Raw genomic sequence first — 17,041 nt, 5'->3', positions numbered from 1 at the left:
TAGACACAGAAAAGATTTACATCCTTCTTTTCTTCCTTCTGCATTTGTTGTATCTAAAGGAAAATCACATCTGGCTAGAACTGGTGAGATTCATAGAATTACATAACAGTATGTATAAACTGCTCTTATTTTAAAGTAGGAATGGAATAATGCATCTTCTTGTCATGTTGTGTGTATCTTTAGGTTTGGCTGACCCTAGCAGATCACTACCTACATAGTATAGCAATTGACTGGGATAAAACTATGCGCTTCACTTTCAATGACAGAAGTAATCCTGATGACGACTCCATGGGCATTCAGATTGTAAAGGTAATTGGCATTTCAGCTGATATGTTTATGTGCATAAAATACAATTTTTTAAAAATTTCTCTGTGGAAAATAAATGTTTTTTGGGAGGTGTTGAATTTGTTTAATTTTCTGCTACTGCATTCCTAAAATTTACTTCTCCTTGGTCTGTTGGTCAAGTGTTGCTGTTCCTCTGGGCATTCTTGCATATTAATTGTTGAAATTAAGAAAATAATTTGTTTCAGTGCTGTTGCTATTGGTAGAAAATTCTTTTTGCCTGATTTCCACCTCCAGCGTTCCTGTTATTCAGAGAGAAGTAATGGAGACGAAGGTTAATGAAAGGCACATTTTACTCTTGCTTTGCCAGTAATGTCATCTGCTCAGTTTGTCCCCTCCCAACACTCAGAGTTGGGCCGGGGGAGGAAATCTCTGTGGGGATCTCTTTGTGGAGGTCCTCACACATAGTCCTATTTGGAGGGGCCCATTTGCTTCTTTCAGCATCTTGTAGAAATGGTCTAATCACCTGCCCCTAAACCTTGCAGATCTCCAGGCACATCCATGCAGAAATCCTGGACCTTTACAATTCAGTCCCTTTAAAGGTCTCCTGCCTCTGGTCCTGTGCTACCCTGGCAGCAGTTGGGAGGGCTACATGGAAAAGACGATATATCCTGGGGCTGGATAATATTTTTACCCAAAGTCTGTGGAGCTGGTTGGGAGACAGCCCTTCTGGCCCACCCAGTCTCCAGTCCTTCCCCAGTTCATATCTCTGGCTCTGTGAAGAAGCCTGAGGGGAGTGGTGCCAAGGAGGAAGTTGAGTCCTCTCTTCCACTCGGGAGAGTGGGGAGATCTGCGTATGGAGGGGGACCCTCTATGCACAGATGTAGGGGGCACAATATGAGCCTGTATTGAAGAGAGAATTTTTGCAAAATACTTGTTTGTTAGCATCTACTAGCAGAGAGACAACCAGCTGTTATAGGGTAATTCATCTTTTCCTTCAGTAAATTGCATTTGTCTACATTCAATTGTCCACTGTACTGTCGGTCATGTAAAGTTTATAGCTCAGAGTTGTTTTAGTTGTGTTTGTAAAGAAACTTTCTAGACCTCCTAGAGATGATGTAATGTTCTGATATGTATGTAAAGTGATGTTTGTTTGCTCGCTTGAGGATCATACTTGCTGAATTAATGATGGTTTAGCAAATTTCTGATTAAGGTTTTGGTGGACTTTGTATTCTATAAATAAAATATTTGCTGGTATCCAACCGTGCTGTGATGTAATAAGTTGACCATATTGTCACGTAGCCTACAGTAGTGAAATAGCCTTCACTCTATATGTGTTTCAGTTGTTGTGTCGTTTCTTTTTAAAATAAGAGCCAGTTTTGGGAAGAGAACATCATAGTTCAAATTATGGTTTTACATAGCTCTAGTGTCTTGCAGATTAGTCTGTTTTACATTGATCATTTCATGAAAATAATATCTTCTAAATTCCATCTTTGCTTTAGCACCAGTATACCTAAGTGATGATGCTTACATTTCTGAATATTTGTTTGAAAAATACTACCCAGCTTGGTAACACTAAATTATAGCTATTGCCTGTACAGTGTCTTATTAAAAATTAAAAGTGCTGTACATGTTTGTGCCTTTCACTCACAAATGAGTTACAACCTCCAGAACAATGTGTTTTTTGCTGGCATAAAAAATAAGGAATCTGGCAATATTTTTGCAGTTTGATGTAAATTATTCCTATTTTCTCTTTGCATGTCAAAAAAGATGTTGGCTTTATTCATTTGCTAACACAAAGTGCAATTACAAAGAATACACTGTTAACGTTTAAAGGACTAATGGTTTGCTCAAGCACAATGTTAAAAAGAGTCTTTAGAAAATAGTATGTATGCCAGCATAAAATTTATATTCAGCTCTAGAACTGAACTTGAAATTGTAGCGGCTAATTTTAATGTTAGTCGCCTATAACCACCCAGTCTAGTACCTTGTTCCATACTTTATAGTGGCAACAAATCATGATATTCCATTGACTAAAATTCCCATTGTAATTCTTTCTCTATGCAGAGAAGTGTTTGAAAAAAGGAGATATGTAATATTTCTCTTTTAAGCTTCTCGTTAAGATTTGGGTACAACTTTCTTTTAACACTTTTTTCTGAATTTCATAATTTTTCAGCAGTAAACAGCACTTTACAAATGAGTGTTTGTTTTAAAAATAATTTTGCAGCTATTTATGTTTTATCTCTTTAAATATAGCTTGTAACCTTATTGATGTTTCAGGGACAGTCAGATACTGGCATACTTTTGGTAATTTATTTATCTAGGACAGTTTCAGATGCACCATCTGGTTTACAGAGTGGTCTTCTTTACACCCAATTTTCCTGCTCTGTTGATCGGAAACAAGGATGTCAAGTGAGCTAGTGGCTCAGTTCCTGCTAGAACTCAGGGCTTTCCTGGATACCAGCCCTTTGCTCAAATGATGGCATTCCTTCAATAAGCTAAACATTTTAAAATAAAAATGTATCTCTTCAAACAGTGGGAACATCTCTGTGTGTGTGTGTGTGTGTGTGTGTGTGTGTGTGTGTGTGTGTGTGTGTGTGTTTGGCAGGATGGGGGAGACAAGAAGTAAGGGAGTTGAATAGAAGAACATCTCAAATATCTTTCCTATTTTAGGATCTTCACCGAACTGGTTGCAGTTCTTACTGTGGCCAGGAGGCAGAGCAGGACCGAGTCGTGTTGAAACGAGTTCTGCTGGCTTATGCTAGATGGAACAAATCAGTTGGATATTGCCAAGGCTTTAATATACTAGCTGCACTCATCTTAGAAGTAATGGAAGGCAATGAAGGGGATGCCCTGAAAGTGAGTAAAACCACTTGCTGTGTTTCTAACCCTTCTGATAGTGAGGATTACCTTTTAAAAGGTGAACTCAGTGTAAACAATGCATAAGTTTGCAGGCAGCCTAAAACAGCAGCTCACAGAGAACTGATCCATCTCAATGGGTCATTTTAAATGTCACCCATTAACATCGACTGATGACCATTTTTGCAAAAATACCCAGATAATGGGTAAAATCCTGGCTCCAGTGAAGTCAATGGCAAAATTCCCATTGGCTTCAATGGGGCCAGAATTTCAGCCAATCCCAAACTGCCCCCAAAGCACCAACTGGCTCTTTTCCCAGCAACCCAAGCTTCCGACTTTCCTTGACAACTACCGTGATGAATTTGTGTGTTGTCAGTCCAAAAATCTGCAGCACTTTGAAACAAAGTCTGAGATCAGTGTGAAGTAAGTAGAATTGAATATCAAAATAATTATCCTGGGTGCTGTTGTACTGAGTGTATTACTCATTTTCATATTTAATTGTTTAGAACCCTCCCATCTTAATTTAAAGCTGCTGCTGCTATATATGTGCAGAGTGCCACAGAATCCAGAGTCCAAGCCACAGAACTGAGGCCTGCCTTGCTACAGGCACCAGGACCAAGATTTGCCAGTGTTATGCATGATCTTCCTAAAGTACAGTTTGCTCATGTAAATGAGGAATTTACCATGGGGGTTGAATTGTTAAAGATCATGACTCTCTCAGATACTGAGGTGTTTACCTTGCTCTAGATATTATTATATAGATATTTCAGTCTTAGAAACTATGGGCAAAATAACAGCTCTCAGAGTCAAAGTCCAGCACATATACATTTCTAGATAGATATCTGATATGTTGCTTTATTATAGAGAGAGAGTTGTAACATTAGGAAAATATTAGAATAATTCCACTATCTATCATGGAGTAAAATTTGCCTTGTATACTTTTTTCCCCACATAATTGCCTTGTGTGATTGCCTAAATAATTTACAATTATAATCACTTCTATTTTATGACAACCACATGTTCTCCAGTTTATTAAAGCAGCAGTTCCTAAGACACTTCACTAGTTAAAGTAAGCACGTTAATGTTAAATCTCCAGTTCAATACAGATAGAACCTGCTTATAAATTCAGTAAATGAAATTAACTTAACTGAAGTAGAAATGGATATGGTAGATGAGTGCCATAGTTTGTGTGGAAAAAAACAATCACACGTGATTCATCTAGTTTAAAAAAATACTAAAGAGATTTTATAAAAACAGATTAAACAACAGATTGGCATGGGGAAGAAATTACAGAATTGAACACCAGTGAGAAATATCCCAATTGCTGGAAAATGTACCACAGGTTGCTAATAAAGTACATCACTATTTTTAAAAAATCCCACTCCTAAACACTTTTGATGGCAATGAAGTAGGCAGAAGTGAATATTTAAGGCTTATAAAAAGCTTTGTTTTCTTTCTAGCTCTCTCTTTCATGTCTGGAGTATTTAAAGCAATATGCATTATGGAAATAGAACCCATTGTGCATGTGGCTTTGTTAAATATAGTGCTTTACAACTGAAGTAACAAGAAATTAGCAGAACTGCAAGGATATTTATTACAGTTCTAATTAATATTAGATTATCTTGTTCCCAAGCCTTTGGAACAAGTAAAGGAATAGGGCACAATTTTTTTTAACAAGGGAGAAAAAAATCCTAATGCAATCAGAAGACTGATAAATGTATTTTGAGAAATAAAGGACTCTTAATTATATTGCAAAGAAAGAGTAGAGATAGTTCTGAGAATCATTCAGACAAAAATAATGCATTGCTGCAAAATAAATGTCATGCTTATTTGCATATAACACTTTTTTTCTGCTAATTCTATGAAATCCATAGAAGTGTAAAAATTTCTAATAAATGCTTAAAAAGTCACAGGCAGGGAAGACAGTCATTCAGTGCAATAACATCTTGTATGTAAATTGCAGGGGCAGGTGGTATATCAATGCTCTAAATACTTGCATATAACAATTTCCATCAAGATGGTAGCAGTCATATTTGTCTCATTTTATGATCCTTACATATTTCACCATAATCAGTTGGTGAATTATTGCCAGTATACTTGCCTTCTTTGTATAATTAAACATATTTCTTGAGCTGTGCATTGTTATATTGTTCAGTTTATTACCTTGTATAATGACAAGATGAAGTGCAATGTACAATAACATATCACACCAGCTAAAATGCAGGAAGAGCATTCTAAAGAGCAGCATCACATACATTGCCAGTAATTTAGATGCTGATTTGGATAGCAAGTCTTCCATTTGTGACATTTAAACAGCACAGACTTAATGGATTTAAGAATTTACTAAATAATTCAAAGCATCTCACTAGCACATACAACAACAGAAGTATCAAAAATTGGCTTTGATTAACAGAATATTACTTCAATTATTGTGTGGTGTGGCTTCTATTAGTCTTTTACATCCTGTTATTTTTTGAAGTTATCTAGACGTCTCCATTAGCAGTGCAAGCTGCTGTTGAAGAGTTGACACTTAGGACCCAATCCTACAGGTGCTCTGCACCTGGAATGTCTACGGATGCTTAAAGCAGGACCGGCTCTAGGCACCAGCGTTCCAAGCATGTGCTTGGGGCGGCACTTCTAAAGGGGTGGCATTCCGGCTCTTTGGAGCGGCACTTTTCAAGGGGCAGCACTCTGGCTTTTTTTTTTTTCTTCCCCCACTTGGGGCGGCAAAAAACCTGGAGCCGGCCCTGGCTTAAAGTAATGTTGCCTTCTTGAATTAGACATCAGACACCTAAGGCACATCTTCCCAGGGTGTCTAAGCTATAGCTCAGTGGAATAGAACATTTTAGTGCAATTTATATTTTAGAATAGGAGTTTTTGCTATTCTTGGAAGATCATTTGTTCTCTCCTTATCAATCCTAAATGATTGACTGATCTTTTTCTCATTTTCTTACAGATCATGATTTACCTAATCGATAAAGTACTGCCTGATAGCTATTTTGTCAATAATCTTCGTGCATTGTCTGTGGATATGGCCGTATTCCGAGATCTTTTAAGAATGAAACTTCCTGAACTGTCCCAGCACTTGGATACGCTTCAGAGAGCTGCAAACAGGGAAAGTAGAGGTGGGTTCAACAAAAATGGTGTTGAATTATTTTCACATTTGCCTCATTGAGCATCATTTTTCAAAACACAGTGGTTTAAATATGTATATATTAAAACTTTGAGAGCAACAACATTTTTTAAAATTGTGTAAGGATGCAGTTGACCTTTTACTAATTGACTAACATAGTTAACATGAGAGGAGATTGTTCTGATACTGGTAACTGTATCTTGAACCAACAGCTCTTTCAGGTGAAGCAAATGAGGAGATACTTAAGCCCCATAAGTAGCTGTGGACAGAATTGGGTTGACAGTGCCATAAATTATGTATCTGACAATACTACATCACATAGCATAGTACAGTGGATGTCCTGGAAAGTTCTCTGTCTAATTGCATGGCCTTTGTCCTCTTCAGTTTCTTGGTGGAATCTGTATTTGAATTATGTTATTCTTGTGGGAAGACTGATTCATGGCAGTAGATCATGTCTGGTTGTTATTTTTCTGGTTAGATGCCTAGTGAAACAGAGTGTAAAATGTCCTTGAATCTGAGAGCTGATCTTTGTTGTCTGAAAATGGCTCTGCACCCTGAACTCTGAGGCGTAACACTTCTCAGAACGTTCTATCCTTAACAAGATTTAGTTTTTTGTTATTCTACAATTGAATGCCCCTTGAGTTCCAAACCTGAACATTACAAATACTCCTGTAAACAATGAGTCTTCTAGGAGATAGTCTTGACGGCTGCCTGAATAGTATAAAAACAGATAAACAAAAAGCCTTTAATTCATGTTTGCTGGCTTGGTGATCAAGTAATTTTGGAGAGTGATGGGGAGTGTTGCTGACCTCCAATGAATCAATCCAGACTACCAAAATTCATGAAACATGCTCCAAGCACTAGAAAGTGAAACTTCAGAATTCCAAACTGAAGGATTAAATCTTTTCTGAAAGTGCTAAAAAACCAAAAGGAAAACCAAATACATTACAGCTGTGTCTGCTGAGGCAGGACACTAGGATTTTAATACAATAGACAGGACTTAAAAGAACGATTCCCCATCAGGCAAGTAGGAGATTTTTTTTTTTTTGACAATTGTCATCAACTTCTGCAGAATTTGAGTTTAATTTAAAAAAAAAAATCTAGCTCTTGGGATTGCAGGGTACAATAAAAAAAACCCTCCTTCCAAATATGAAATGGGTATTAACTAAGTGGTGCTACCTTCTGGGATCTACAGACATCACCAGCACCTCTGCTGCTGCTCAGGCCATGTCTACACTATCACTTATGTCAGCAAAACTTACGTTGCTCAGAGGTGTGAAAAAACCCCACCCCTGAGCAACATAAGTTTCGCTGGCATAAGTGGTAGTGTGCACAGGGCTATGTCAGCAGGAGAGCTTCTCCTGCCAACATAGCTACCACTGCTCACTGGAGGTGGTTTAATTATGTCAACGGGAGAGCTCTCTCCTGTCAGCATAGAGTGGCCACATGGGAGATCTTACAGCGACGCAGCTGCATCGGTACAGCTGTGCCACTGTAAGTTCTCTAGTGTAGGCATAGTCTCAGTTTTCCTACACTGCAGCAGAGTGATTTGACATGTTACTTTTCACTTCTGTTATTCAGAACCCTGTAAACAGCTCTAGATGGGGAAAGTTTTGAGCAGCCACAGAGGCCCTGGAACTATTGGCAGAATGCAGCACTGCATCAGTTCACACAACATTACAAAGTAACTTTGGGGAATAATGAATTGTGAATGACTTGCTATCTTAATTTTTCCATTTTAGGAGGCTATGAACCCCCACTTACCAATGTCTTCACAATGCAATGGTTCCTGACCCTTTTTGCTACATGCCTTCCTAATCATACAGTTTTAAAGATCTGGGATTCAGTATTCTTTGAAGGTTCTGAAGTTATACTGAGAGTAGCACTGGCTATCTGGGCAAAGTTAGGCGAGTAAGTGACTTTTCTTTCTTTTTGTGCAATGCATGCAAGATATATGGTTTTAATGTGTGTTATTTTTCTGAAGTGAAAATTCCAGATATAAACAAGACATGGGCTTGCAATATAGCATTCCATAAAATGTACTCTAGGGAACCATCTGGCAATGGCAGAAAGAAGGGCGGGATGACTTATTGGTCTTCACCTTATCAAATTTCTATATTTAATTACATAGCATATATAATATATATGTTTAAATGTTGGGTCTGATTCTGTAAGCCCACTGCACGCACAATTCTAGGTGAAATCAATGGGAGTTCTGTGCATAGAGGCTCCTTGTCTGTACTAGATGAAAGGCACATTAGATTCACAGGCCGTAGGACTTCTCTGAATTAATTCTTGTTTGTTTAGAGCATATCTTTTAGAAAAAAAACATTCAATCTTGATTTTAAAGTTGCCAGTGATGGAGAATCCACCACAATTTTTGGTAAATTGTTCCAATGGTTAATTACCCTCCCTGTTAAAATTTGTGCTTATTTTCAGGAAGAAACATATGTTGCTAATGTGTAGTTACAGTAGTGCTCAACTCATTGCAAGCCTCAATCTGTTCCTCTGTACAATGCATTGCCTGGTTGAATGAGTGTTAACCAACAAGTTTTCTAGAAACTATCTGTGGAAGCAATTGCTTTAAAGAACATTTTTAACCAAGATTTTATTAAGAATAATGTATAGGTGCTAAGAAATCTGCATCATTGAATACAAATCATTGAATACAAATCTAGGTGGGTGTTTTTTTTTTTAAAAAAGGATACTTGGAATGGAATGATTTTTCTGAACTACTACTTTTGTCACTGCAAATATTTACATTCCAAACAGAGGGCCAAATCCCTTTGGAGTTAATGAAGTCAGTGACAAAACTCTCATTGGGAAATGTGAGCAGGAGCAGGCCAAGTATCTACTAGTGTCAGCTGGAAAACTCTGTTGGATTGAGCAGCTGCATTCAACCTTTTCCTCTGATACCCAGCAACGCCTACCTTCCTAGCAACAAAACTTTTCCTTTAATATAAAATTAAAATATTAAAGATATTGACAAAATGTGTGTGCAGCAGTATCCCAAGAGGTCTTCTAAATTTGCAAAATAAATTACCACTTAAAGCTTCAGCACCACAGGCAAGTGCTTTTATATTATATTTGGTTTTGTATCTTGCATGTTTAATCTGAAAAATAATTACTTTTTTTGGTAACTTGCAAATGGTGAATAATTAGCTAAGACCTGTTCTTACTCAGGCTTTATTCATGAATTGAGCTGTTTACATTCAGAATAAACTAGACATAGTATTATTATTATTTTGTATTATGTTATCTACAGACAATGGGCCCAGTCCCACAGGACCTCTGTGCACAGACTTCCCACTTCACCTGGAATTCTAGAGGCCTCAGTCAGGATCAGAGCCCCATCTTGCTAGGTATTATACAAACATAGAATAAATGAAGTTCTCTGATGTGAAGAGTTTACCATACAATCTAAATAAGACAAGACTTACAAAGTGGAAATAACAAACAATTGGAAAGAATGGCAGCAGGCAGTTGAGGGAAACATTAATAAGAACATGTTTTACTCAGGCCAAATAAATAAGATAAACACCAGAAATCATACAAGGCATCTTTATAGCCATTGTTAGCTGGCATCCTGGTGGAAGTAGGTTGTGATGAGGGACTTCTGGGCTAGTTTGGGCAGGGTGTTCCAAATGTAAGGGGCAGCATGGAACAAAGCTCAACAGTACTCGAGGGAGAAACAGTCAAATAGGCAAGATATGCTGGCTAAATAGAGGTAGAAAGGATTGGGAGGATAAGATACTAATACGCAAGGAGGAGCTATATTGTGAAAGGCCTTAAAGGTAAGGACCAGAAGCTTGTATTTGATGTACTGGAGGAGGAGCCAGTGAAAGACTCAAAGGCAGAAGTGACATAGTCAGAATGATGGACCAAGAAAATGATATTAACAGCAACATTTTGAATGGACATAAGGAAAATGAAGTGGGTGTCATGAAGGCCCAAAGAGGGGAGTATGCAGTAGTTGAGACAGGAGATGATGAGGACTTGGATGAGTTCTCTTTGGGTCGATAAAGAGATGGAGGAACAAACAGTAAGATTTTGGCCTGGCCTGGCCATTAAGTTACAGTTGCCAGCCAGGAAGAGATGTCAGAGTGGTAGGCTGCAATGCAGGACTGACAGTCAGGTAGTTGAAAGGCAGATTTGAGAGTCATCAGCACAGATGTGGTAGTTGAAGCAGTTTGAGAAAATGAGGTCACCTAGAGAAGAGGCATAAGGGAGAAGAGGAGTGGGCTAAGGACAGAATTCTGTGGGACTTCCACAGAAATAGATACCGAAGTGACCAGAGACGTAAGAGGAGAAGCAGGAAAGGACAGAGTCTCACAGAATTCAGATGACCAGATTTCAAGAAGGAGATTCTGTGCATCCATGTCAAAGGCAGGCAAGAGGTGAAAGAGGGTGAGGTTCTGAGATTTGGCTGAGGAGGGATTGTTAGTGATTTTTATTTCAGTAGCATGTAGAGAGAGAGGAAATTCGATTGTAATAGATCAGGGTTGGAGCTGGGAGAGAGGAACTTGAGGCCACGATTGTAGATGTGTCACATTCAGTGAATCTAGAGGTGAAGGGGAGAAAAGAGATGAGGTGTTAGTTGGAGAAGGAGGTGCTTTTACTTAGGATGGGGGAGACCATAACACATTTGTGTTCTGAGGGAAAGGAACCTAATGAGAGTGAGAGGTTAAGGAAAAAGGGGTGGTATGGAGAGTGGGCAAAAGGAATATCATGAGGCAGGAGGAGATGGGTTGACTGGAGCAGGTGAAGGGTTAGAGGAGGAAGGGAGGCAAGAAATTTCAGTATCACTGATAAGGGAGGAGGATAAAACACATGCAGTTTTCCTTGGAAGAAGAGAACATTTTTTTTTCCCTTCCCATGAGGTAGGTGTTATCTGGAAAGCAATTTTTAATAGATTACCACTCTCCGTAACAGTATACTATAGTCACAATTCTATTTATGGTCTTATCTTTGACAGTTTTAGCCCACTTCTGCAATCTAGTTTCAAATGATCTTTCACAAATTAATTTCTTTTGAAATAATGCAGAGACTCATGATGTTCTGCTTTTGTCTAAAATGAATTAATTTGTAAATGTGTAGGACTGCTGCCCTAAGCTCCATCATGGATTGCAGACATTGGTGCTTCTCATTGGAAGTATAATTATATATTTAACTCATAGTTGTAGTTGTTATAGTAAGAATTGGTTAACCCTGTAAGGTAGGCAGGGGATGTCTTATCCCCACTTTATAGATTGGGAAACTGAAATAAGTGAAATGACTTTTCCCCAAGAGCACAGGCAGTTTTCCAATCATGTATTTAATCCCTTAGACTATAACTGTCTCTCTCCTTTCTCTTTGAGAATTTTTCACTCTCTAGTAGTAGTAGTAACAACAAAAAGAAATGTCTGGAAATAAAAGTGGGGTAATGTCAGCCTTTTGCATTCAAGTCTTCATGAGCTCATGGAGGTGCTGTTTTGGAGGAAATGGAGCACTGCTTTTCTGGCCTCTGATCTTGTACATACGTAGACCGACATCAGATATAAACTGTCAGAATCAAGTATCTGGAAACCGAAGTAGCTGTTAAGCCTTGCTGTAATATCACATGCATGTAATGAGCGTGTACTTATGAACACTGTATGAAAAACTTACTGTCTTTATTCTTCTGCACTGATCGGCCTTCATTTCAGCTAACACGTCCTGACATTTCAGTTAGAAGTAGCAGCTCCAGAGTCCTATGACAGCTCCTAAACTTAGACACCCACAGTAGGTGACTCAGGTTTTCTTTCTATACTCACTCTCCTTTATAGGAGGCAGGCTATAATGTTTTCAGTGGCTGCTGGAAGTCACAGATGATCTGGAAAGATTCATTTGTTGTAATTCCAGGAATACCACTCCATAATTGATTTCTTCCTCCCTGCTCAACAATGTAGAAAGAAAAATTGTGAAGGTCAAGGCAGTAAAGATTCTCCTTCATATCAGAAGCAGCTCTACGTACAACTCCTATGTAAACAAATAACAAGACACCTGGAGTTCTTTGCTGAGCCAGGAGGCAGAAAAAGTCTTATTGTTGTTAGAGATCAAAAGGAGTCATTCAAAGCAGGATCTATTGTTAGGGAACTGAATTCGTAGACAGACTGGCTCAGTAGGAATTGTCACCAACCAATTGGAACTGGATCAGCCGATGTTCAATAGCATGTTATCCAGATTGGCACGTTCTCAAATTAGACCCCTTTGCCTTGAGCGACAACATGCAACTTCTGTTCTGCTTGAAAGTGTGGCTACGTTGCAGCTCTTGTCAAAATCCCTGGTGTGTGTCAGGGCCCTAGAGCTTACTGTCCCCCTGGATCTCCTCATTGTCCTTGGCCAATTCCCTTCCTCTCAAGGGAGTGACTGAAGAGCTCCTCCTTGCAGCCTCTTCCTGCTCTCACTTCCTGGCTTTATACTCCTCTCCCAGCTCTTCCCCCGCACCGGGCTTCATCTGCAATCAGTGCTTATCAAGCTCTGGTTTCCCTCAAGGTGCAGCATATAAGATTAATTGGCCCCTGCTGGCCCACATTAACCCACTCCAGACTTGTGTGGGGTGGACACCCCAACACACCTTTTCTGTCAAGAGTTGCTAGAAAGATACTGCTTATTCCATGCTTGCCCAGGAGACCTTGATTCTACCGACCAATGGAAGTCACTTTCTGCAGGGTTGGACGCCTTCCATTGACACAATTCTTCTCAAACAGTACCATCCCTGTGCCTCTCAATGTCAATAGATTTAAATTGGTAGCATTGAGGCTAAGGCCAGGTCTACACTACAGACCTGTATCGGTATGACTATGTTGCTCCGGGGTGTCAGAAATCCACACCTCTGAGTGATATTATACCAACCTAGTCCCCTGGTGTAGACAGCGCTATGTCGGTGGGAGAGCTTCTACTGCCGACATAGCTACCACCTCTTGGGGAGGTGGATTCACTGTGCTGAGGTGAAAAGCTCTCCCGTCGGCTTAGGAGCATCTTCACTAAAGCACTACAGCGGCGCATCTGCACTGGTGTAGCTGTGCTGCTATAGCGCTGTTCATGAAGACGAGCCCTATAAGACTGAAATTTAGTGAGTGTGTCTATATTCTTTAGAAATCCTGGAAAGTCTATACTATAGCCAGCTTGTAAGGGGATTTGTAAAGTCCTCTTTGTTTGTTTGTTTGTTTGTTTGTTTAATCTTTGACATGGTTAAAGGTATAACATAAACTAGACTTAGTAGAAACAGTGCCTAAGATTTTAAAAAATGACTAGTGATTTTGGGTGTCCAATTTGAGACACCTGACAAAGGGCCTGTGTTCCAGAAAGCGTTGTGCACCTGCCCTTAGAAAAATCAGGCCCTTTCAAGGTATGTCAAGTTGGGCATCCAAAATCACTGGTTACTTATGAAAATATTCACCTGTAACTATTTCTCTGTCATCTTGGTGACTTAAATCCACATATTCATTTTCTTTTCTCTTCATATCACTGTTAAGTGTATTTCTACCTTTCTTTCCACATAATTTCTTTCACACAGGAAGAATACATCTCCCATTTACACAACAGGTATATAATATTTGGGAGAGCTGCTGTCTCTGCCGGGGACTTACACTGCTTAAGGTGATTTGATCCTGACTGCATATACTAAACGAGCCTGAAAATCTGCTCCCTGGCACCTTTAGTTTCTACTGCTGTAATTACAACAACACTTGGGTCTAGTCACAGGCCTGACTCATCTTCTGCCATTAAAAAATAAAGCTTTCTATGCAGTATGTGCTGCTGTGCTGACAAAGTGCAAGTCTGTGGGAACTTTTAAAATTAAAAATGTAATCCTTATAGCCTTCACAACTGTAACATTCAACAACTTTCCATATAGCATGTGTAGGGCCCTACCAAATTCAGGGCCATGAAAAACACATCACGGACCATGAAATCTGGTTTCCCCCTGTGAAATCACATCTCCTGTGTACTTTTACCCTATACTATACAGATTTCACAGGTGAGACCAATGTTTCTCAAATTGGGGGTCCTGACCCAAAAGGGAGATGTGGGGGTGTGTCATAAGGTTGTTTTAGGGGGTCACAGTATTGCCACCCTCACTTCTGCGCTGCCTTAAGAGCTGCATGGCTGAAGAGTGGCAACTGTTGGCTGGGCGCCCAGCTCTGAAGGAGGCACCCCCCTAGCAGCAGGGCAGAAGTAAGGGTGGCAATACCATACCATGTTACCCTTACTTCTGCATTGCTGCCTTCAGAGCAGGGCAGCCAGAAAGTGGAGGCTACTGACTGAGGGCCCAGCTCTGCAGGCAGCAGCACAGAAGTAAGGGTGGCGATATCATGCCATGCTATCCTTACTTCTGTGCTGCTGCTGGTGGTGGCTCTGCCTTCAGAAGTGGGCTCCCTCCCAGCCTGCCGCCGCCGCTTTCCAGCTGCCCAGCTCTGAAGGCAGCGCTGCCGCCAGCAGCAGCACAGAAGTAGGGGTAGCAGTACCGCAACTCCCTCTACAATAACCTTGTGACCCCCTACCCCCAACTCCTTGTTGGGTCAGGACCTCCTACAATTACAACACCATTAAATTTCAGATTTAAATAGCTGAAATCATGAAATTTATGATTTTTAAAATCCTATAACTGTGAAATTGATCAAAATGGACTATGAATTTGATAGGGCCCTAAGAGTGCATAACACTAGTGACGGGCAGATTACAGCACTGCAGATTTTTCTTTTCCACTCCACGCTATCCACAGTGTTTAGACTGAATTTACAAAAATAATCTCCCTACCAAAAATACCCTCTTTCTCTGCTCTGCTACTAGACTCTGGCAGCCATTCCTAGCATATCAAGGGTTTCATGTGTTAATCCGTATCTGAATTCCTGAGATCCACTAACTGAGTGAAAGTGGCCTACTCTCTCAGTACTGTGAACTGTGCACACTCATCCCCCTTATCGTATAAAACTTCTTTTGATCTGCTGGTTTTTATAATGGTGGTTTTCTTTGCAATAAACCAAAGGGTTTAAATCAGTAATATAGGGGATGTTCTGTATGATTACCCTACGGAGAATAGAGTTCACTTTGAAATGTATAATTAGTTTAGATCACAGAAAAAATTGTGTTCTGATACAGGCAGATTGAATGCTGTGAAACTGCAGATGAATTCTACAGTACTATGGGCAAACTAACCCAGGAGATGCTGGAAGACAGTCTGATTGACAGCAATGAACTCATGCAGGTTAGTAAGCAGCGCTTAATGATGTAATTCTTGTTTGTATATTTGTATATTGTCAACAGTCTTTAGCTTCCTGGGTCTAAAGGATGAGATTTTTGTTAAAATGTTGTTTCAAGAAGAAAAATTAAGATAACACCTTACTGTCAAACTAACCTGTCAGTGGAGCAGATACATAAACATTATCAATGGTCAAAGCTAAAATACCACTAAATTATAAGTTAGATGTAGAAAACAGCTAGACCTTATTTGACAAGGAGGTGCCAGTCAATTGCTTTCTGCAGTGTCAACAATTAAATATTTGTGCATTATACTCATTGGGATTATCTAAATTGTGAGCTATATAATGCTCTGTATTTTATTTCTAATTTTTCTGTCTTGCATTATATTCATTACAATGTAATCTTTGTATTCAGTAGACTTTGTGGGTGGCTGACTAGCTCATCAACTGAAAAAAAAAATCCCTCTGTTTTAAAAAAAAAATAAAAATAAAATCCGTTGAACTGTTAGTTGTGAATTATAAACAAAATGTAGATGATTGCTCTAATTACCTTCTTAAACCCCAAGTCATTGAATAATAAGCAGAAACCTAAAGTGTGTTTTTTAAAAAAAGGCCTTCGGTATTGCAGATGCAGTTTTACACTTGCAGTTCAAGTACTAAATTGCAGACACCTTTTTTCTTACCCCTGCAGTTGCACTCATTTAGAAGCCTAAGTACCTGTGTGCACTCATAAACGTGGGAGCTAGGGGCTTGATCCTACACTCATTTAACTCAGTGGCAAAGCTCCCATTGACTTTAATGATACTGGATCAGGGCCTCAGTGACTAAATAGGTGCAGTTATGGGACTGAATAATTCAACCGTAATATTGGAGGCTGTGTTGAGGCTTAACTTAAAAGTTCTGGTTCTAAATATCTTAAATTAGATTGTCTCAAAATAAGAAGCCTATGGTAAATTTTTGTCACCCTCTAACCAGTGCACTCATTCGGAGAGTTCTTCTTGACTATACAGTAGAATCATCTTCCAAACTCCAATTTAGTGTTGAAGCAGAGAATCACTGTAACAATATGCAATCTTGGACAATTTACCTTCCTTTTTTCCTTGTGACAGGGGGACCATGGGACCAAAACTGAGTGAGTGGTGGTGTGACCTGGTGCAGGGGGTTGCAGCACCACTCAGCTTTGGCCCCAGGGCCCCTCCATCAGGATGGGGTTGGGGTTTACAGTGCCAAAACTGAATGGCATTGCAGCTTGCTCGGTGCTGCTCAGGTTTGGACAGAGGGCTGCAGGGCCAAACCTGACTGGGCAGTGAAGTGGCCAGTGCTGCCCTTCCTTGCCGTTGTTATGAGGCCAGTTCCCGCAACAGGGGCTCCCTCTCCACCTCTGGGGTCTGCCCAGCTTCACTCCTCTTCCAGTCGCCAGTGTCCCCTCTGCTCTACCCACAGAACTAGCTCTGTGACAGCTTCAGGAGGGGTGGTATATACCCACAAGGGGGAGCCTTCCAGGAGAGAGGTGGTGGGAGTGCTGGGCCGTTCTCTGTGGGAAATT

At 39.8% G+C, this 17,041-nt stretch overlaps 1 protein-coding gene across 5 annotated transcripts in view; it reads left to right on the top strand.

The window, feature by feature from the left end:
* The window catches only part of TBC1D30 (TBC1 domain family member 30), an 85,800-nt gene that overhangs the window by 48,916 nt on the left and 19,843 nt on the right, over nt 1-17,041 (top strand). For all 5 annotated transcript variants that reach the window (XM_039519837.1, XM_039519839.1, XM_039519841.1 and 2 more), the window contains 5 exons: nt 184-309; nt 2,956-3,141; nt 6,098-6,266; nt 8,017-8,185; nt 15,395-15,500. In XM_039519837.1, coding sequence (XP_039375771.1) covers nt 184-309; nt 2,956-3,141; nt 6,098-6,266; nt 8,017-8,185; nt 15,395-15,500 — 756 coding nt within the window. The remainder of the gene's footprint in view (nt 1-183; nt 310-2,955; nt 3,142-6,097; nt 6,267-8,016; nt 8,186-15,394; nt 15,501-17,041) is intronic.

The sequence above is a fragment of the Mauremys reevesii genome, linkage group 1 (assembly GCF_016161935.1).
Source record: "Mauremys reevesii isolate NIE-2019 linkage group 1, ASM1616193v1, whole genome shotgun sequence".
In the NCBI taxonomy this organism is placed as follows: Eukaryota; Metazoa; Chordata; order Testudines; family Geoemydidae; genus Mauremys; species Mauremys reevesii.
This window is presented reverse-complemented; position numbering and strand designations above follow the sequence as displayed.